The following is a 20,938-nucleotide window of genomic DNA, read 5'->3' on the forward strand; positions in this document are numbered from 1 at the left end:
GAGAGAAAACTACGGCGCTTTTTAAAAGACAGGTAGTTAAGAGATGAACGCCCGCTTGCTGAATCCAGTGGGAAATGGGGGCAGGCGAGGTGCCTGGTGGGGGCTGGGTTGCTTGCTGGGTTTTGTGTAGGGGTTGCCATAGCAGCTGCCAGCAGCTCCAAGTGCCCAGGGGAGACCGCAGGCGTAAGAACCTGCTTGGGATTCAGCAGATGCCGCAGCCGGCGCTCGGTGCCCGGCACTTCACAGCGGGACCTGCGCCTGCAGGAGCTTCAGAAGGAGCTCAACCTGTCCTCCAGTGTGTGAGTTCCCACCTGCGGCAGTCTGATTGGACAGGAAGTAGAGTTATGCGGTTAGAAATAAAGTTTTGGTAACAGGCACTCTTAAAGAAGATTTTAGCATTTCGAAAACTGCTTAGATCTCCTCTTTTTAAATCACCGACTGAAAGTAGAGGTATTTTTTCCCGCTTTCCTTGCTAGTCTATCCCTGATGCTGTAACAGGGATAAAAATACTGAAGGTGTCTTTATTACAATGTTGCACTGTGTAGTCATTTTCTGTATTGTTGATTTAGGTTGGTTTTTCTGGAGTGCTGCAGATGGAGGAGATTGTAGGAGGTGAAACTGAGTTAGGGGTACGAGACGAGCCCAGTTCCTCTCATGGTCACTCTGCACAGCAGGAGTCAGAGCAACTGAGAGCAACGCAGCTTTCTTCTAAACTGCATATTGATCTCTGTCCACCTCTCATTACTATAAAAAAAGGTAAGGGAAAAAATAATAAGTACTTCATGTCAGCTTTGCATGGGAAAAAAAAATCCAGGAAGAAAATGAGAAACCAATTATTAAGTAGAGTGTTTAAGTTTATATATACTCTGTGGGTATGAGCCATTCTGAATCTGCCAGTGTGGGGACCTTGTGTGCTGAATGTGCAGTTTTCAGCTTTATAAATAAATATGTCCATATAAATAAATAAATGCATATATATACAGGGTCATCCACAGTGCAAGTCTGATACCATAGCAGATTTCCTAGTGTTGAATCATAGTAACATGATTCAAACAATTTTTTTCTAAATTAAAATGAGTAGTACTCATATAGAGTATTTTGCAATATGACACATAATATGGTATCTCTTTTCTGGAATATTTTAACAGTGGTAATAGATTAAATTAGTTAGTTCAAAGGTTAATGGGCATAGCCATCTACCTCTGTGCCTGTGGGTGCATCCCTTACCTACGTCGGCTTTGCTTATGTATTCACTGAACTTGTGGAAGAGGATCATGTTAGATAGTATTGAATAAATAAATATTCATGGCAACTGGGAGAGGGTGTGAGGCCTGGAGGAAAGCTAGCAGGGCAAAAAGGAGACCTAAAGGCTAGCTGGCCTCACCTCAGTCCCTGGGAAGGTGGTGGAGCAGCTAATCCTGGATACCGTTTCCAGGCACATGAAGAACAAGAAGGTGACTGGGAGTAATCAGCATGCATTTAGAAAGGGAATAAATGTGAACAACCTCATTTCCTTTTGAAATTAAATGATTGGTTTGGTAGGTGAGGGGAGTGCAGTGACTATGTTCTGCCTTTTCTTCAGTAAGACTTTTGATATTCTCCTGTTGAGAATTTTTTATTGTTCCCCTTGAGGTGGGTTAGGCACACATTTGTGCTGAAATATATTAAAAAAAATAATAACAATGCATTGGGCAGTCTTAAAATCATAACTGATGGTACAGGAAGTCTGCAAAGATGCTTTTTGAAGCAATTCCTTACTTGCACCAGCACCAGTCCTGTGAGCATCAGCATGGAGCATCTCAGCCCAGCCTTGGGTCCATCTGCCAGCACCAGTGCTGCTGCCCAAAGGTGGATTCTGAGCCAGGCATTCCAGGGTGGCTACAAGAAAAAGCTGTGGCTGTTTCTTATCACCAAGGGAAACTATACTCCCTTACAAGGATTGTTCTGCCTCTGGTATTCCTTCCTGCTTCCAGCTGGCTTAACCCCTTCTGCAGTTGGACCTTCTTGCTCTCTATGCCAGATTGTTCCTGGGTTACAAAGTACCGCTGATGAGCAGTTACAATTTAAATTTCCCCTTTGCTCCTGTAATATCCTCATAGAGAAGCTATGGAAGTGTGGGCTGTCTGAGCAGAAAGTGAGATGGATTGAAAACATTGCACAGACAAACTCAGAGGGTGGTGAGCTGCAGCACAAAGTCTGTCTGGAGCCCAGAAGGTAGCAGTGTACTCCAGGAGACAGTATGGGGTCCAGTCCTGTTCAACATCTTCATTAATGAGCTGGATGACTGGGCAAAGGGTACCCACAACAAGGTTGCTGATAACACATAAAGGGGAGGCTTAGCCAATAAATCAGAGGGTTGTGCTGCCATCCAGAGGAGCTTAGAGAGGCTGGAGAAAATTCCTGCACCTGGGGAAAAACCAGTCCATGCAACAATACTAGCTGAGGGCTGAACAGCTGGAAAACAGATTGGCAGGAAAGAACCTGCAATTACTGGTGGACAGCAAGTTGAACCTGAACCAAGAATGGCTCTTGTGGCAAAGGAGGCTGATGATACCGTGGGATGGATAAGGAGTATTGCCAGCAGATTAAGAGGGATGATCCATCCTCTCCACTCAGCACTGGTGAGGCCTCACCTGCAGTAAGCTTACTTTAGGCTTCTGAGTACAAGAGAGACATGGTTTTACTGGAAAGAGTCCAGTGAAGGGCCATGAAAATGGTGAAGGCAGTAGAGCACATCTCCTGTGAGGAAAGGATAAGAGCTGGGTCTGAATGGGATCTTCTCTATGCATGTAAATGCCTGAAGGGACTGTGTAAAGAAGAGGTGTAAAGAAGATGGAGTCAAACTCTTCTCCAAGGTGTCCAGTGATGGGACCAGAGGCAATAAATGGTGGAAACTGAAACACAGGAAGTTCTCTCCGAACATCAGGAAACACTGTGAAGGTGACTGAGCACTGGTGCAGATTGCCCAGGGAGGTTATGGAGTCTCCATCCTTGGAGATACTCAAAAGCCTTATGGAAACTGTCCTGGACAACTAGCTTTAAGCAACTCTGCTTCAGCAGTATCCCTTCCAATCTCAACCATTCTGTGATTGTGTATATAATACATATTAATCAGGCAATAAGAGATACAATTTGATAGAAAATTTATATGGAAATCAGTGCTATTAGAATTTGAGTTTTAGTCACAATCTTATTATTTATATAAAATAGATTAAACAGTAATTCATAGAAGTTTGGTGAAATGCTCATAAGCATTACTGCATGCTCCACTGGGGATCCTATTTGCTGCCAATGATGGGATGTAAATATCATATTTTGAGAAGTAAATTGGTCTCATTTTCTCCAGTATGAGAAGAGGTTAGCTAGCAAATATGAAGACACAACACTGCAGGTCTTGTAAATGCATTTGTTGTACTTGAAAAATTAGAACTTGTAATTTCTTTTAACTAGAGACAGAAAACAAATATCATAGACATGGAGGGAACCTGAGGACAAGGAGCACTGAGCTAGGATCTGCTGTCACAGGTTCATCTCTGACTACTGTTCTTCCGGCAAGTGTTTTTATTCTAAAACAGGTGGTGGGTGACTTAACTACCTTTTGTCTGCTAAATATTCTTCTATATAGATTTTTCTTTAAGTCTTCACTGACAAAAGCTCGTCTAATATTGAAGCATGCTGAGTTCCTTCAGTCTCTGTTAATTGCAAGGAAAAAGAAACAGTGAACCACTCAAAAGTGTCTACAGTGTTAGGGCACTGACTTTCTGTGCTCATAATGTGTGTTGCTGGGATTTTGGGTTCTTTGATGTATTTTTTTTTTTTTATCATCCACTGGTTAATATCCTTTCTTTGCAATGATGAAAATTAATGTTGTTTAAGAATATTTGAATAAGGTCATACTGCATCAGGGAAGGCATATGCAAAGGCATATGCAAAATAAGAGATCCAGTTGTTGACATGGTAACCAGAGATGATAAAAGACTGACATAGATGAGTTGGGAACTACATGGTGAATGACAATTAGCTTTTAGAGATATCAAAAGGGTACTGACCAACAACTACAGGTATTCAGACATTGTCACTGTCTCCTGATCTCTAAGAGGAGCAGGTAGAGACAAGAGTGGGTGGAAAACATCCATTCAGAGTCTGTGGTAAGACCAAATGGTAGGAAGCAAAGGTGCAAGTTGGCCAGCTTTTTTGTTTTTTAATCCAAGAGTAGGATTGACTAATTACAATTCCAATTAGTGTAGAGTACTGGGAAGTGATGTAATTTATTCTTTTTCTCTCCAGTAAAAACTGTAAGACACTTCAGACATTTCCAAACCCCAGACACTCATGTCAGGGGGAGCTGTGTGTAGAGGGAAATGATCACTCTGGTTACTTATTTACCCAAATCTTTAGTTTTCCATATAGCTCCCAGAGGTTTTCTGTTGACTCAAATATATTAACTGACTAATATTAAATTAGTCACTGTATCCATTAAATATAATAAATATAATATTAAATATATTAGTCACTGTATCTATTTTCAATCTTGTTCACATTGATAGGAAGATTTAGAAAAATCCTTTTTTTACATAAATCTCCCTCCTTATAATTGCACTGCTACCTTTGTATGATCTGTATATTAATCATCAAGTGTATATTTAGTCCTGTGGTAACTGGTTTTATAGTGATTTGGTTTATTTATTTCCTTTAAGGTAATAACTTGTTACTATATATTAAAATGCTGGCAGTATAGACATCAATCCTAAATCTGGAATATGGACATATAGAAGTTTGGAACCTGGATTCACAAAGCTGAGATTTGAATTAGAGCTGTTATAGTGCTAAATTTGTATTGTGACCTTAGTGTGGATCTACATTTGGTTCTGAGATCCTGGAGTTTCAGATATGTAGTTTTTGTAGTAGCTTTATACTGAGAAATAATTCTGCCTTAGCAAGTTAATTATTACTGTTCTTTTCCCTGTACATTCCTTACATGTAATTTTTTCATGTTCCTGCTTGATATGTAGTTTATGAAACCTGCTTAAAGATCAACAATATAAAATACAATCTTTAAGTGAGGACAAATAATCTTTCTATAACAAACTTCTCTTTTGTAGTCTACTGTTAAGAAAAGTAAAGTACTTTCCAGTGAAAGCAGAAAAGAACTAGCCAAGCAAGCCAAAGTAACCAAAGAGGAGAGAAGAGCTCAGATAGATGGAAGACACAAGTATTTGATATCAAGATTAGCAGATGGGATAGACTTGAGTGAGCAGCAAGTGGAAGAGACTATTATTTCTGATGACAAGGTAAATATTAATCAAATTGTTATTACAAGAAATATTTCCAGTGTTTTCAGTATTTTGAAGCTATCTCACAATTATCTACAATTTTTTTTTTTTTTTTTAGTTTCAACTAATAGAACAATTCTTTGCCCCTAGTGGACTTAAAAAGTTGCTCTTCTTTTACCAAGATGTATTGCAGGTATGTTTTTGTTATTGTTTCTGCAAAAGCTAATTTGCATTTAAAAAAAAAAAAAAATCACACAACTGTTGCAGAATTCAAAAAATATTAATGGATCTTTTGTTGTGCTATTTATGCCAGTGTGGAAAGAACTTGGACCTCCCTGTTTAAATACTTGCATCTTGGCTTACATGGAAATTGTAGGATGCCTTGTGGTGTAGTTTGATACTCTTCTTGTTTTCACAAAAGAAAACTTAAAAATGGCCGAGTAAAAATTCAGATTTCAAAAGTGACAGAGATAATTGAGACAAAGTGTTCATAGTATTCAGAGTTTAAAATACTGGATTAGCTAGCATAAGTATTATAAGAATGGGGGAGCTGTTTGTGTAAGAACCAGTTTCTTTTCTTTTGGTTTGAACTGCACTAACTCCACTATGGACAAAGCAACCATTCAAGGGTGTTTAAAATGATGCAATTTCTTTCTAAATTAAGGTGTCATCATGTTCAGGTCTGTCCCATTCTGCAGAAAATAAGCTTGGAAAACTGTGACTAAAAATAAGGTAGTTGTGGTCTCCAAGTTGTATTTTTCTCCCTTTAAGTTTTGAGAAGGAGAAGCCTTTCAAAAGATCCTCTCAAAGGAGCGAAATAATTTGTTCAGCTTCCACTGAGTGTGTAATAGCATAAGGTGCCAAGTGACCTTGACATTGTCTAACACAACTGTTGTGGGCTTCCAGAACTGCAGAAGTCCTTCATCAGTCCTTTCAAATTGTGCCAGTGAGGAGCCATGGTAGGGAGAGTTAATTCACCCTGTGGTGGTATTCTGGGCTCGTTGAGGAGAAGAACTCCTCAATTGATAATTCTTGGTCATCAGTTAAATGCAGAATGAATTACAGAATCATTATAACCTAGATAAATAAAAAAAAAAACTTTTGAGTGTTACTGGAATTGTTTAGAGACTTTGTAAAGCACAGAATGAGCTGTGCCGTGAAAACATTTTAATCAGTTTTTCATTTCACTGGGACTAGGCATGCACATTTCTGGGATGAATGTCTTATTCTCTGACTTAAATCAAGATGAAACTAAAAATCTTGACATCGTTTTCCTTAACTGACAAATCAGAAATAAATGCCCTGCCTGGGTTAAATGAAACGTTTCATTGCTGCATTTAATTTTGTTTTGTTTTTACCCTTTTATCTATTAAAAAAAATTAGGAGAGTTCTGTTTCAGAAACAGCATAGCATAAAAATGTTTCTGATGGAAAGTATGAATACCATCTCATCTTCCACCACATTCTGATGAGTGAATTCTGTCAACAATTTGATTTCAAGCACACTGGAGAATTGAAGTTTACTCAAGGGCATTGCTAGATGTGCTTGCCCTGTTGTTCTTGGAGACAAAATTCTGAGCAGGGCAGACTATTGGCCTGACCAGTAGGCATGTCCTTACCCAGATTTAGCAAAGATCCTTTCTTTGCTGCTTCTCATCTCTTCATCTCTCTTTTTCGCCATCTTAGGTACATGATGTTCAATTAAAACCACATGTAGGGGTCGGCAGATGCTGATTTGGGGTGGAAGTGAGAAGCCACCCCTGTGTATCACACATCACATATTTAGTCTAGCAGAGCTGAACACTTGGCTTCCTAGGAAGAAGGCTCTCCTCAACTTTAAAGAGAAATATACCTGCAAGCTTCTCCCACATTGTTTTCTGTTGCATTCTTCCAAGTTTCAACAGATTATTTTCCAAAACACATAACACATAATTAGAGGGAAGCAGATCTTTATTAGGTTTAAACTTTTCTGTTGATTCAAAGAGAAGATGTTAAAGATACATGTCAGTGGAGAGGGACCAGTGGCAACAAGGCTTCCCAGAGAGAAAGTTTTCTGTGATGTCTGGTTAAAGAAATGGGCAGAAAGCTAAATTCTTTTGTTGACAGGATCTAGCTGATGGCATTGCCTGTGCGTCCCATTCACTGTTACATTATGACTTTGCAGACCAAGCATATGATTGTTTCTCTGAGACATTCAGTTTGTTTTCATAGAGGAAGTTTCACTAGGAATCACTTCAGATTTAATTTCGGGTTTTTTTCTGAGACTTTTCTCTGTTCTTGTTTTTGTTTGTTGTTGTTCTTGTTGTTGTTGTTTTCTGAAAGAACGGGTCTGTGAAATTGTTTACTGGGATTCAGGCAAAGTTTATTCTCCAGAGAATGCAAACCTCATGATTTCTATCTGGGAATTACAAACTGAATCAGAATGGACTTAGTTATAATTCACATATTCAAATGGAGGAAGTATTTGTATGATATGGTTTTTATTTTATTAACCTCTTATTTATAATTTAATTGCTAGCAAAAGTCGAATGCATCATTGAGGCCAGATGGGTTGACAAACAATTTGCCTCAGAAGAAGTTATTTATTACCATGGGTTCCACTGAGGTATGGTTGAAAAAATTCATTAGATGACATTTAAAAAGTAAAACATTGAAAAGGCTTAACAGTTCTGCAGTGTTATACAATTTTTTGTAATCCTTGGATAGATATTTAAGTACTTAGTCTCTGTTCTCATAATGCAGGGTCTCCCAGCATTTCTTGAGCTGAGGTTGGCCTTCAACTGTAAAGTAGTGATTTCACTATCTGAGAGAAGAGCAGGTCAAATAAATCCTTGTTAAAAAATTGCAGAGCCTAACATTTTTTAATGACTGCATGTTAAGTGTTTTCCAGGGCTTGTGCACTTCTAGTTTTAAAGTGCAGTTCTTCAGTGGTTTTCTATGCCCTTTCATATAATAACGCTGCGCATTACTCAAAAAATACCTTTAATTATGAAATAATTAATTTAATGATGAAATACCTTTAATATATCCTCTCTTCCATTCAAATTCTTATAACCTCCTCCCTGTAATATCTAAGCATTAGTCAACAGCGTATTTGGAGTCATCATTAAGACTTTTGATTAATTTTGATTTTTTCCATCTCTTTTGGGGGAAATCGGCTCTTCATATACAATGATCTTTGAATATGGCCTGGTTATGCTTTGGTTTTTATTTTTGTTGTTATTGTTGTTTCTTGTCAGCCCCAAAAAACTTATGTTAATATTCTAATGCCAGAAAAGACATAGCAGAATAATTCTTTCTTGCTTTCAGGGGAAAAGTGAGGTTCATTCCTTTGCCAATTGGGCCAACTATAGTGGATTTTCAAATTTGTTGCAGTTGAGTTATTATTAGGTTTGTTATTAGATTTAGTGGATAAATAAACAAAATAAGCATCTTTCAAGTACAATAACAGGAAATAGCCTAGCTCACAAGCTCTCCCTATACTGCATTTTCTTAGTAGAGGTGCAACACTGAACCAATCTGTCCAAAAGGGCATGTTTGACATTCTTGTGTCAGACATGGAAAAAACAATATTTGATTTGAGAAGGGCAGATTTTCAAATATCCTGCAAACAGTTTCACTGTCTTTTGGAGTAATTCATTTTTTACAGTTTTGTTTTCAGCACATCTTTAGGATAGGTAAATTTCTAGGTAAAATACTTTTACTGTATACATGTATTATTTTTAACTGTGTGCATTTGGTCCTATTTACAGGACTTTACAGGAACATGTGCATTTTTCCTAAGAACATCAGATGAAGTTATAACTGCATCAAATGTCTCTCAGGTCAGAGCAAGCTCATGCAGTATTCACATGTTCATATTTTCTCAGACCTTTATTCATGCAACTGGAATCAGAAAAAAATAGGGAATGCTTTAATGAAAATGTCTAGTTGTATGGTTAACAGAAGATCTTTTTCATAAGAGTAAGCATTTGTGATAAAACAAAATTCTAATGGTTTATAAATTAGCTACTGCAGTATTATTAAAACCCTAGATTTTAATTAATACAAATCATTATTAATTAGTCATTAAAACATAACATTTAATGTCAATAGGGAATAAGGACCTAAAGTGTAAGATTTTAAGTAATGAGCCTAAATTACTGAAATGCTGCACTTAAACTGTATCTTTTAGACTTTTAAAATAAAGATAAGTTTCAAAACTTAACATAAGGTTTTCCAGCCTCTCATAGTTTGTTGTGCATAAAAAAGTACTGTAACAGCCTTTTCTGACTTTCAGAGATACTCATGTTGCATAATTATGGACTGTGAATGTGTCTGCCACGCTTCTAAATTTCACTCAAATAGTGTAATGCTGCAGAAGTCAACATGCATTGTGCTAATTTTTGCTTCTTCCCAAAGGAGGTGAATTTTGGCATGTTTGACTGTACTAATGGAAATATCCTTCAGGGCCTGGAATTCTTCTTGTCCCAGATCATGATACCAGCACTTAAATCCCAACAGGTAATCAAACAATCCGTCATTTTTTTCTCAAGAACATGTGGAAATAAGGCATGTTGCTGCTGCAGTTCTGTTTGTGCATCTGTTGGACCTAGAACAGAGGATATAAGATAAAAGTCTAATATAGGCCTTTATGAGAGTCATGTAACTTGTCCATATACAAATGTTTGAAATTCAGGCAGCTACTGTTTATTTTCAAGCAATAGTCCCAACTTTAATTATTATGACAAAGGAGAATATAACACAGCAACCATACCAAGGAAAAGCTGTGATGACTTTACCAAAACTAGATTAAACCTGGATTGTAAGAAGTATCAAGTCCTTCTGGCAGCACAAGGGACCAGTCCATGACTTTATTCTTGGAGTATGGACAGCATGAACAGTGTTGTATTCAGAATATCCAGCATCTTTGAGTTGTCCTCATTCTGTGGCACTTGTAAAGCATCAGTTTGTTTAGTTGCCCCCAGAAGCACACGTTCAGAGGTGGCAAATACAAAGAAGCTCACTGTCTGCTGAGAATGATGGTGTTTTGTGCTGCTACCGTACACTGTCATTTTCTCTCCCCAGGAGCAGAAAGGGACTTTAGAGTCTGTTTTCTCTGAAGGAGAAAAAAAAATCTAAACAAAATATAATCCAGTGTGAAATCAGTGACAGCTGACTTCAGAGTCAATTCAGAGTGAAGTCAGAGACTTTTATTTCTTAGAGCCTCTTTCTTGTTTGTCTCTTCTTGTCTTACTGAATTATTAAGTCAATGCACACTTTAAAGTATTGATGAGTGTATTTTAAAGGGCATATTGATAAATCTTTATATACTGCCATGAATAAGAAATACTTTTCTAATGAAAAATAACTTTTATGGTCAAAAACAAAAGGAAGCGTGACCCTCCCTTTTTTGGTTTTTGCATAAATCATAAAATACTCAGAACTGGGGAGCTGTGAAAGAAGACTTGAAGAACAGCCAGATGCAAGAGTTGCTGTATGCAGTGGATAAATTTGTGGGTACTTTGTCATCATCTAGACAGAATATAGAAGATAAAATTCAGCTCACAAAAGTGGATATTGATGTTTATGTCAGAAACTTACAGAAGCCATCTGACTACATAACTGCAGGTGAGTAATTCCTACATCAAAGCAAAACAAAATGATGCTGTTTATAAAATAAATATTATGTCATAGGTAAAAATTTACTTTGAAGAATTAATTCATCTTCCCTGAGCTACGTACATTTTTCTGCTTACTCTTGCCAGGTTTGTGATTGTTTAATTATAAGACCATCAGTCATTTTCCCATTTGCCCATCTACTTTAGTTCATAGATCTTAAAGAATTAGGTAGTTGCTTGACATATCATGCAAGCAGTTGTCTGAATCCCTCCTAGTTTATTAGCCAAGTAATTGCTGAGTGAATCCATATACTAGTGTGTGTACTATTCACTTCCTTCCTTCCTTCAATACTGGGAAAATCCTATCCAATGTTGTCTGACTCTGTGAATAAAAATGCCTGTATTTACAAAAAAAAAAAAAAAAAAAAAAAAAAAAAAAAAAAAAAAAAAAAGTTTTTGTAAGAAAAATAGTTATGTCTCTTTCAACAATAGCTTTCTACCATTTCTTATTAACTCACTGTATTTCTAACTGTTTCCTTTGTAAAGGATATGCAATAGTAACAGAGTAGGTAGACACAAGTATTATATTTGTGCATCTTTTTGTCACAGTCTTAATCTTTTCCTGCTGGTCAGTGATTCAAATATGCAGAGTTTACATAGTCTCAGATTATGTTTGGCAAGCGCAATTTGCTTCTGTAGTTTAAATTTCTGTATTTATTTCTTGGTGCTTATAAAACTGTCCAATTCTGTGGTTTTGAAGGCAGTAACACAGACGTCACTGAGAAGCTTGAAGAAGTGGTTATGATTTGGACCAAACAGATTAGACAAGTTTTAGTGGAGAGTGAACAAATTAGAAGAGAAGCTGATGATGTTGGTCCAGCTGCAGAGCTGGAACACTGGAAGTCAAGAATGTCATCATTCAACAGGTGAAATCTCTGCATTATTTCTCACAGAGTCTTAAAAAAACGATTTTTTAAAAACAAGTGTAAACTTTTATTCCAGAGAGAGAGTATTAAGTATGTTTCTTTCTTCACAGCCTTTTAGATGAGATCAAGAGTTCAAGAGTAAAGAAAATTATAAGTATTCTTCAGGCCGCAAGATCAAAGACATTAAAACAGTGGAAGGAACTGGTAATTACTACTTTCTAATTAGAATTTTAAATTATTACAGTACTGTATTTGTAATATATAGAGAACTGGACACAATGATAAAAATAAAAATAACTTTGAGTGTTTATGCTTGTTTTACACTGTGGTTTATTATCCATTTGTTGGAACATATAGCATCAATGATCCTGAAATTAAATGGATAACTTGAAAAGAAGTCAGTGCTTTTGTAATGTGTCTTTTATTAACATTATAGGTGGAAAGGTTGTGCGAAAGTAAAGCAGTGCAGCAATAGAGCATTTTTCTGTCTCTGACAAGCTGAACCCTATGCAGGCCAACTGCAGAAGTCTGAAAGTCCTTCATGATACTTTTAGACTTCTAGTGGCACACCTGCTACTTCATATGAGTGGATACCTGTAATGTAAATTTACCAGGCACAACTGTGGGCAAGCCAGAAAATAAGCTGTAGATCATATACAGTCAATGAGACCCCCACCCCCAGAATGCAGGTCTTGTATTGCTTAAGAAAGCATTCTACTGTTTGAAGAATAGACCAGGAAAAGTTTTTGATTTTGTGATTACTATATTTGCAGACTTTTATGATAAATGGTATTTGGATAAAAGAAAGTGTCTGTACAGAGGCAGTACAAGCCAAGGATGATGAACTACATTTCTTTCTTCTTATGAACTAGACTGCGAAGTGGTGAATAGTTCCACCTGACATGAACATAAGGATATACAGGCATTACTTGTGAACTCATTGTCCCTTGCAAGTGTTTATTAAACAATGTTGGGAAGCACCCTGGTAACATTTCAGGGATCTTGTCTAAGTTCTGTAGAATGGTTCCTGTGCAGAAATTATTCTAAAATCTAAGTTAGATCCATGAGGAGGAAAAGCTTTGGAGGTAAAGACTTCCTGTAAACCACATCCAAAATGTTGCTGCCCTTGGAAAATCTTACCAATTTTTGCATGTAGAAGCAGTTTTTTCTCATGTGAAAAATAAATAGCATATTTGAAAGCACTTCTGTGGGAAAGTGTTTGCAAGATTTAATCATAGCCTTGTGTGCTGTAAAAGAGAAAGAACCTGTTCAGAAAATTTTCACAGTAATAATTCTAGTCCTTTCTTTTTTTCTCATCCCTTCAGGATGGTAGTATAACAATTGCTGCCAATGAAGCTAAAGATAACGTGAGATACTTATATACGTTGGATAAATTTTTTGGTCCACTTGCCAATGCTTCACCTGTAAGTACTGTAAAGGCACTTAATGTGAAATTCAGAAAAGAAAGGAAGGGTTTTTGTTGCTGTAAAAAAAGCTATTTTTCCTTTTAATATTTAACTCTTTCCCTTAATTATTAGTGGACAGCTTAACTCCTTACACATTAGTGAATTGAGCTTACTGATTTTGAATTAACCAGAGATAATAATACCTTTTTTTCTTAAAGTAGTTATCATTCCAGAAGATAATTGAAGGATATGAAAAAACTAGGCATCAGATTATGTTCTTCTAACCCAGTAATAAGCTGAATTGTCTTTGTGAGCTTGGGTCTGTCTGCATGCTTTTGTTAGGAATTACTTGTGATTGTTTTATTGCAAAAGTCATAAAATGATCTTAAACCTTGAGTTGAGCTGAAATTGGTCAGCTTCCACTTATTTTACAGGTTAAAGCTGTTTCTCTTGTAGGTTGCACTGTCAATAAAATTTATTTTCATAACCATATGGGTCTCAGAGTTAATTTTTTTAAAGTGAGAATATAGACAGTTAATTTTTTTTAAGTGAGAATATACAGACAATAGACAAAATTGTCTAAGCTTGCATAGTTCAGCACATTTACGCATAATCCAGCTGGTAACAATTTTTCTAAATAATATTTTCAAAGCTTAATCTCTTTTGAATCCACTCTGCTATTTTACACTGCACTTCTTTTGCAAATATTCACTGTTCTGCCATATTAGACTTGACTTTTAGATACCTTTACAATACTTTTTTATTCTTTTCTTGACCAATCTCTTGTTCTGGGTTCTCCATGCATCTGGCTTGCATGCATTTCTCTGAAATATTTCTGTGGGACTGAAAACTCTAAAGTTCAGTGTCCAGTGAAAGTGAGATTATTTTTGCCTTGCCTCCCCCTGCTGGATTTCTCTTCTGTAAAGACAAAATGAACAAATGCCTACTTTCTTGTTGTCCTTCCTACAGAAATCCAGCTCTTTTCCAGCAGTGTATGACCTCTTTTCCTCATGTAGTATGTTCCTCTGCAAAGCAGATTGCAGCACCGTCTTACACTGGAGGCCATGGCCAAGCAGAATAGAACCTCTGGTTTTCCTGTGGAAAATCCCAATCTGTAAAAGACCTATTCATTTATTCATTGCCGTTTTCCCATGCTTTTTCTCTTGGTCAAGGTGTGATAGGTCCCCACATGTGAATTGGATGGTCCATTTTGTAATGACAAAAAAACCAAAAAGGTGCTTGTCCACTGATAAACATATTCCTAGAGCAGTCACACTTTTCATTGTATTAAATTTCAGGAAATTCAGATTTCTGTCTTTCCCATGTTTTGGCTGTTATAGGTAACAGTGATGGAACACATTCCCAGTTTAATGAACACTGTCTGTATGATCTACTGTACATCGCCGTACTACAACACGTCAGAGCACATGACATCCCTGTTTCTTAAAATCACCAATCAAATGATTAACACATGCAAGACCTATCTATGTGAAGGGGTTTCAAAAATCTGGGACCTGGACAGGTGATAGAATTTTAATAATTTCATCTTCTGTTGTTGGCATTAGAAGTAGAATTACGGATTAATGATCAAGATGATTATTATTACAGACTAATAATCAAGATGCTTAAAAGGAAAATTTAAGTAACCCTTTGTTCTCCTACTAGTCACTGATTCCTATGTTAATTTTAAACTGGCTACCACTTATTTTGTGTAGAATTAAGTACTCTGCAAAAACAAATTTGCTATGTGTTTTGAAAAAAACTGTTATTGGAAACTGTGTAATGTATACTAGTATACAACACTCAATATATTGTCCACATGGATTTTTTTAGACCAAAACACACTTAAGAAATTGGAGCTGAAATACTTCATTAGAAAGCTCCAAGGACAGACTGGCAAAGTTCCATCCAAGATTTATATTTTGCTATTACTGGACATGAAAGTCAGTTTGAGGAAGGGAACAATATATAGCAGGACCAAAATCCCAACTCAGTTGTATTGTGGGACATTTCAGGGAAGGGATGAGTTAGCTGCTCTACAGCTACTTGTCCAAGTGCTGCACTCAGCATAAAAGGAAGCACAGAGGTGTTTGTATAAAACTTATTCATTGGGTGGTGAATGCTGATGTCACTGGCAGAACAAGTGTATCTGAAGGATGACAAGTGCAGGTAACATAGGAAGAGCACATACTATAAGAGCAGATCAGTTATTTTCATGCAAAAAAAAAAAAAAAAGCAGGAGGAAACCACAGAGAGAAGTTAAGATGAACATAACATTTGAAGTTGTCAACTAGGAAATTAATAATTGGAATAGTCTTTTGGAATAGTCTAACTGGAGTAAGATAAAGGATATTGACATGAAAAGGAAAAGGTGTTACAAGCTTCATCAGAGCAGATAGTCAGGATGCCTCTGCTTAAATTCCAGCCAAGTCAAAGTGACACTGAGGTAACAGGCTAGAAGACATAAAAGTAAATCTAACAAATTTGATTCCTCCTGTATTTTGGTGTAGATAAAGGGATTTTTTTTCAGAAATTACCTGTAGTCAATTAAGTACTGATTATGTTTATTCTAAAGAATTAATGGAAATAAAACTAGAATACCTTTTTTTTTGTTTATTCTAGCTGAATTTATTTTTGAGACATTCTTCTCATTTATTTAATCTGCTGTCCCTGCAAAAGTTTGTCCCTATGGAAAATGGTTTCAGCCTATACATTTGTCTATCATTTTAATCCCCAGTAATCTTTTGGAATATGAAAGACAAAGACAAAGCCAAAGTGGAGGAACAGCTCTGGGCAAATGGCTTATGGCTTGTTTCTATGCCTTATCCATCCATGTGTGGTACCTCAGGGTTAATGAACAACTGTGTGTAAAATGTAACTATTTGTGCCCTTAGGAACTAAGTTCTTCCTGGTATATCTTTTAAAGAAACAAGACTCTCCTCATCTTTATTTTAGTGTGGAAAAATACTTCTCCATTCTTGACTACTTAAAAAAAAAAACAAAAAAAAACCCAAAGAAACAAACAAAGGAAAACCTATCAGCAATACTCAGATGAGAAATGGCCAAACTGCAAGCATTCTGTAGCCAGCATTAACCTCTTATACATCCTTTATGGATGCCATGCAAGTCTTGGATTGATGACAACAAAACCCAAGATAAAAATATCCAATCTAGATAACAGGTTCAAGTTTAAAACTTTTGGCTCAAAAGCATCATATTTTGAGTGTTTTTCATGTAGTGTATAATTTTGTGTTCTTATTTCACAAAGTTGTGCATCTGACTAAAATATTTTATTTTTATTTATACTCTTTTGAAGACCTTAGGATGATTCTCTGTCTTATGTATTTTCTTCCTCAGGCAAGAATTGCTAAAGAGGATACAACAATGCATTTTCCTCAAAGAAAAGTACCAAGCATCCTTTCAGAAAATTAGGGAGGTGATAAAGCAAAATCCAAGAAACAGACAGTTTGATATCAGGTAAATAATACACTTCAATATTGGATCATATTGATGAGTACAATTTATAAATGAGATGTAATTATATCTGCTGGCTAAAAGAAAAGCTGAATATTAAAATGAAGTACTTTTTATAGTAAGAAGATGACCTTGCAGAATGTTTTTTAAAATTTTTATTCAAGAATAAATCAGGTTTTTGGCAGTCACTTGTTGATTCAGCACAAGTCCAGTGAGACTTCAGGGGAATTTAGGCATTTATTAATTGAGTACAAATATATATGCATGGTATGAAATCCTAAAAAATTTGAATCATGAATATAAGTGAAAACACTCTCAGGTAATTCAGTCAGCTTTGAGCTGGGTTCTCTATCCCAGTGTCAAGGAATGTTTTACCTGTATGGACACTTAAATCATGGAGCATTAATTGGTATTGTGCATTCACATTTTCTTCTCCTGCAATATCTTATTTGAAAGAGTTACTCCTGTGAAATGTGGTAAAGTATTTTAATTGACATATTTAAGTATTAAGCATTTTCTGGTTTATATTTGTGAGTTAATCTTTTTTTATATGTAATCATTACAGTATGATTTTTTTTTTTTGTGTGAAACTTGATAGCAGCTAGAATATAGGTTGGTCAAATAAAAATCTATTGCAAAGAGATTTTCATAGAAATCCCTCTTTTTTTATTGTTAGTGAAAACTACATATTTGGAAAATTTGAGACCTTCTGTAAACGTTTGGAGAAAATTTCAGATATGAGCAATACTATGGAAAGCCTTTTAGAGCTCCAGCATATAAAAATAGAAGGCATTGATGAGATCACTACTCAATACCAGAGCATTGCTACAAATACAAAATCCAAACAGTATGATGTTCTGGACCATAGGAAGAAAGAGGTACTTTCATTCAGCACTTGCATAACAATCAGTCTGTTAATTCTGTGGTATCCACTGGAGTTATGCTAAGAATGTTGAATATTATAAAAATGCTTATATTATTTTGCAGTAACAATAATACAAATACTCTCATATCTTTCAATACAATATATAAGTGTTAAGGTAAATTTATTTTTTACTTCAAATGCTTTTCTTAACTTTTTGTAAACTAGGTTTTGTGTGATACATAATGCTACAAACTAATTTTCCTAAGCCTACTTGTTTTGAGATGCATGTATTTTGAACTGCAGAGTGAAAACTAATTTAGGTATGCTAGCACACCAAATACAGTTTGTCTAATCATAAATGTCACTCAGTGTTGTTAAAAATAATAGTAATGGCAGTTTTATAGCAATGTTAGTACAGGCACACAATTGCACATTTTAGAGGGAGAAGGGCATGATATCACTCCCAGTGCCAAACAGAATGATAAAACTAAAGTGGCTTTTCAAATGCTCCGGTCCCATGTTTTAATCCTGTACATGCAGGAGATGAGCTGCTTTTCTTGAGCTATAGCCTGCATGTTTTGCAGAGTTAGTGGCCTCACAATAGAAGTTCTAGAAGTGTTGACTTACTCTCCTGCCTTCCTGAACTAAAGCTTGCCACTGTCATTAACTTTCCTTTAAACATTAAACTAGGAAGTGCTTTTGACTTTCTTCTGACTTTGATGGCTTGTGTTTCTCTAATACTTGCTTCATGTTTCTGTAATATGGGCTGCGTGGCTCCATTCTGAAAGAGGGTATTTGCTGTTCACTGGAATTTGGAGGGGTTAAAAAATTGCCTGACTTCTCTACACCTAAATATTTGGAGCAATATCTATTATGTGCTCTCTTCCCAATCTTGTGCAGTGCTCTTTTTGAGAGAAGTTTACATTGAACTGTTTTTGTTAGGCCCTCAGTATTTTGGACTCTTAAGAAAAAATTGTTACAGAAAAATACCCAAGTTACTTGTAGGAGCTGCTGAATTTGTTAATTACCTCCATTAGTCTGCAAGGTTCTCCAGAGAGCATGCCAGTTTACTTGCCTTTGGTGGGTTTTATACCTGGTCACTGAGCTGAGCACTCTCCTGTGGCTGGGCTGCAAGTAGCTAGGGAGTGTGCTTTGCTCTCTCCAATGAAGTTATGAGTTTTCCTCGGCCTGTCTGTGTTCCTCTGTGCTCCTTTGTGCTCACGAAGATGAGGCTTTAATCATTCAACCTAGCACAGCTTATATTTTGTTTGCTTTGCTTGGAGTGTAAATGCATTTGCTGCTGGTGTTGTTCCTGTTCTTTTTGATGCAGTGCTGAACACATGCACTGGGTAGATAAAACAGATTCCTGAGAAGCTTCACAGAAAGGCTTTTTTTAAATAAATGAAAGCAGCATTATATATGATTTTTTTTTCTTTTGCTTTTATTCTAGTTTGAAAAAGATTACCTTGAATTTAAGAACCAAATTGCAGCATTGTATGAATCTATACAGGAATTTGTGGATTCCTGGTTTGAGAAGACTGTAACTGTAAGTAAGGTTGCAAATGCAAACTCCTGCTTCCGGTGCTCAGAAGGACCAAGCACCCACAGCTCCTACTAAATCCTTCATTACTGCCAGTGTTCTGTACTGTGCTGGTGGTTGCCTGAGATGATGTTGGAGGAAATCAAACCTATTACAAATGTTCTAGAAGTTGCTTACAGAAGTGCTGTAAAGGAATGTTGATTCTTACTTGGTGCCGAGTGTATTTTCCATATTTCCATACCAATTTTATAGCTCTATATTTTGAGGTTTATTTCCTTTCTTCATCCTGGTGTTTTTTGTTGCATTTCTAATTTATTCCTGTTTCACTGGCAGGAGTAATGAAATAATGTCTGCCATCTGTTTCCTTAATGTCAGTATTGCACAATGGCTCAGGCCCTGATCAGGTACAAGATGTTAATGAAGTAAAGGTGTAGGTGTTCTACCACAACTGTTTGCTGAAAAAAAGGAGAGAAGATTTGAGAGTCAGAAAACCCTCAAACTGTAGTGATAACAGTTTCTTGGTTTATTCCATGGTATGTCCTGTATGGGATAAAATATAGAAGTAAAATTCACAAACTTATCTGGATGGATTTTTCTGTATTTCTTAGAAAACAACTTACATATTTACATAGCATATTCTAAATTAATAAAATACTTTATGGACAATGACTTTCTGAACTGTTGTCTTCTGAAGTAAATGCTCCATCTCCTTTTTTAGACTGAACAGATGCTGGGATTTCTGATGCAGCTTGAACAAATAGGAGAAAATAATATTGATCTAAATGAGAAGTATACCATTGTTCTTCAACAGTACAGCCAAGACTTAGAGTTTATTCAAAAACTCTATCAGAAGGAAAAGGAAAATCCACCTATACCACGTAATATGCCACCAGTAAGAATGAAGCAAATGAGAAAGAAAAATTACTTTATTTCTTGACTGTTTTAAGTTAATGAAAATCTAACCTCATATCTTCTGTGTTTTAGGTAACAGGGAAGATTATGTGGGCTCAACAGTTATTCAGAAAAATTGACCATCCAATGATGTTCCTTAAAAAGAAAACCACACTTTTGAAGGTTGGAAATTAGCAGAGGAGGATTTATCCTAAGCTTTCAAGGATGTTACTAACAGAGAGACAATTTACTTGCATACTTGTGCACTCGCTATTCTAGCAGCTTGTATCCAAGCTCATCCAACACTGGGATCATTTGTATACCTTTCTCAGTGAGCCATTAGTACCTTGTAAATGTCATAATATATAGACTTTGTTCTATGAACAAGATTGAGAGGAAAAGTCAGGAAAAGAGTTATGTTGCTTAGAGCAGTTGAATACTACATAATAATTGAATTTCTAAATATATTGCTATGTTTCTGTGTCTTATCTTGTCTCTAAAACAGCATAATTTAGAGATTTCTATTTCTTTTGTTTTCCTGTGGTAGAGAGGAAAGGCCAAGTGGAGGGCCTTTCTACTGTGTTAGACTTATTGAATTGTTTAAGTGGTGCATTTTTTTTTCTCCCCCCTAAAATGCAGACAATGGAAATGAAAAAAGTTATCAAGAACTACAATAAAATGGCTGCGGTTCTTTTGGAATTTGAGCTTATTTATCATAGGGCCTGGTGCAGGTTTGTTGACCAGGCTAGGAATGCTCTGTGTGCTTCCTTACTTGTCAGGCACCCAGAAACCAAGGTAAGTATAATTTATTCTTTGTATTGCTGTTATATGATTTAGTATTACACGTGCTACTTAAATGATATCATGGATAGACAAGAAAGCATTAAAGTAACCTTAACCTAAATAGAGTTAAAAATGAGCTACTTGAGTTGAAATATCTTTTCCTTTTTGTGTATGATATGTC

General features: G+C 36.2%; 1 protein-coding gene across 9 annotated transcripts in view; it reads left to right on the plus strand.

Annotated features, from left to right (window-relative positions):
* Window positions 1–267: 267 nt before the first annotated feature.
* The window catches only part of LOC137476415 (dynein axonemal heavy chain 5-like), a 149,226-nt gene continuing 128,555 nt past the window's right edge, over window positions 268–20,938 (plus strand). For 3 of the 9 annotated variants that reach the window (XM_068194694.1, XM_068194700.1, XM_068194711.1), the window contains exons 1-19: window positions 282–450; window positions 570–756; window positions 3,451–3,575; window positions 5,103–5,291; window positions 5,392–5,466; window positions 7,791–7,877; window positions 9,025–9,096; window positions 9,674–9,775; window positions 10,696–10,882; window positions 11,633–11,798; window positions 11,909–12,002; window positions 13,124–13,222; window positions 14,545–14,726; window positions 16,562–16,681; window positions 17,355–17,556; window positions 18,994–19,089; window positions 19,802–19,975; window positions 20,068–20,157; window positions 20,614–20,769. In XM_068194694.1, the coding sequence (XP_068050795.1) occupies window positions 594–756; window positions 3,451–3,575; window positions 5,103–5,291; window positions 5,392–5,466; window positions 7,791–7,877; window positions 9,025–9,096; window positions 9,674–9,775; window positions 10,696–10,882; window positions 11,633–11,798; window positions 11,909–12,002; window positions 13,124–13,222; window positions 14,545–14,726; window positions 16,562–16,681; window positions 17,355–17,556; window positions 18,994–19,089; window positions 19,802–19,975; window positions 20,068–20,157; window positions 20,614–20,769 (2,379 nt within the window). In that variant the 5' untranslated portion in view covers window positions 282–450; window positions 570–593. Of the gene's footprint in view, window positions 451–569; window positions 757–3,450; window positions 3,576–5,102; window positions 5,292–5,391; window positions 5,467–7,790; window positions 7,878–9,024; window positions 9,097–9,673; window positions 9,776–10,695; window positions 10,883–11,632; window positions 11,799–11,908; window positions 12,003–13,123; window positions 13,223–14,544; window positions 14,727–16,561; window positions 16,682–17,354; window positions 17,557–18,993; window positions 19,090–19,801; window positions 19,976–20,067; window positions 20,158–20,613; window positions 20,770–20,938 lie in introns of all 9 variants that reach the window. The other 6 variants (XM_068194655.1, XM_068194685.1, XM_068194673.1 and 3 more) reach the window with 4 other exon arrangements.

This window comes from Anomalospiza imberbis, chromosome 1 (assembly GCF_031753505.1).
Source record: "Anomalospiza imberbis isolate Cuckoo-Finch-1a 21T00152 chromosome 1, ASM3175350v1, whole genome shotgun sequence".
Lineage (NCBI taxonomy): Eukaryota > Metazoa > Chordata > Aves > Passeriformes > Viduidae > Anomalospiza > Anomalospiza imberbis.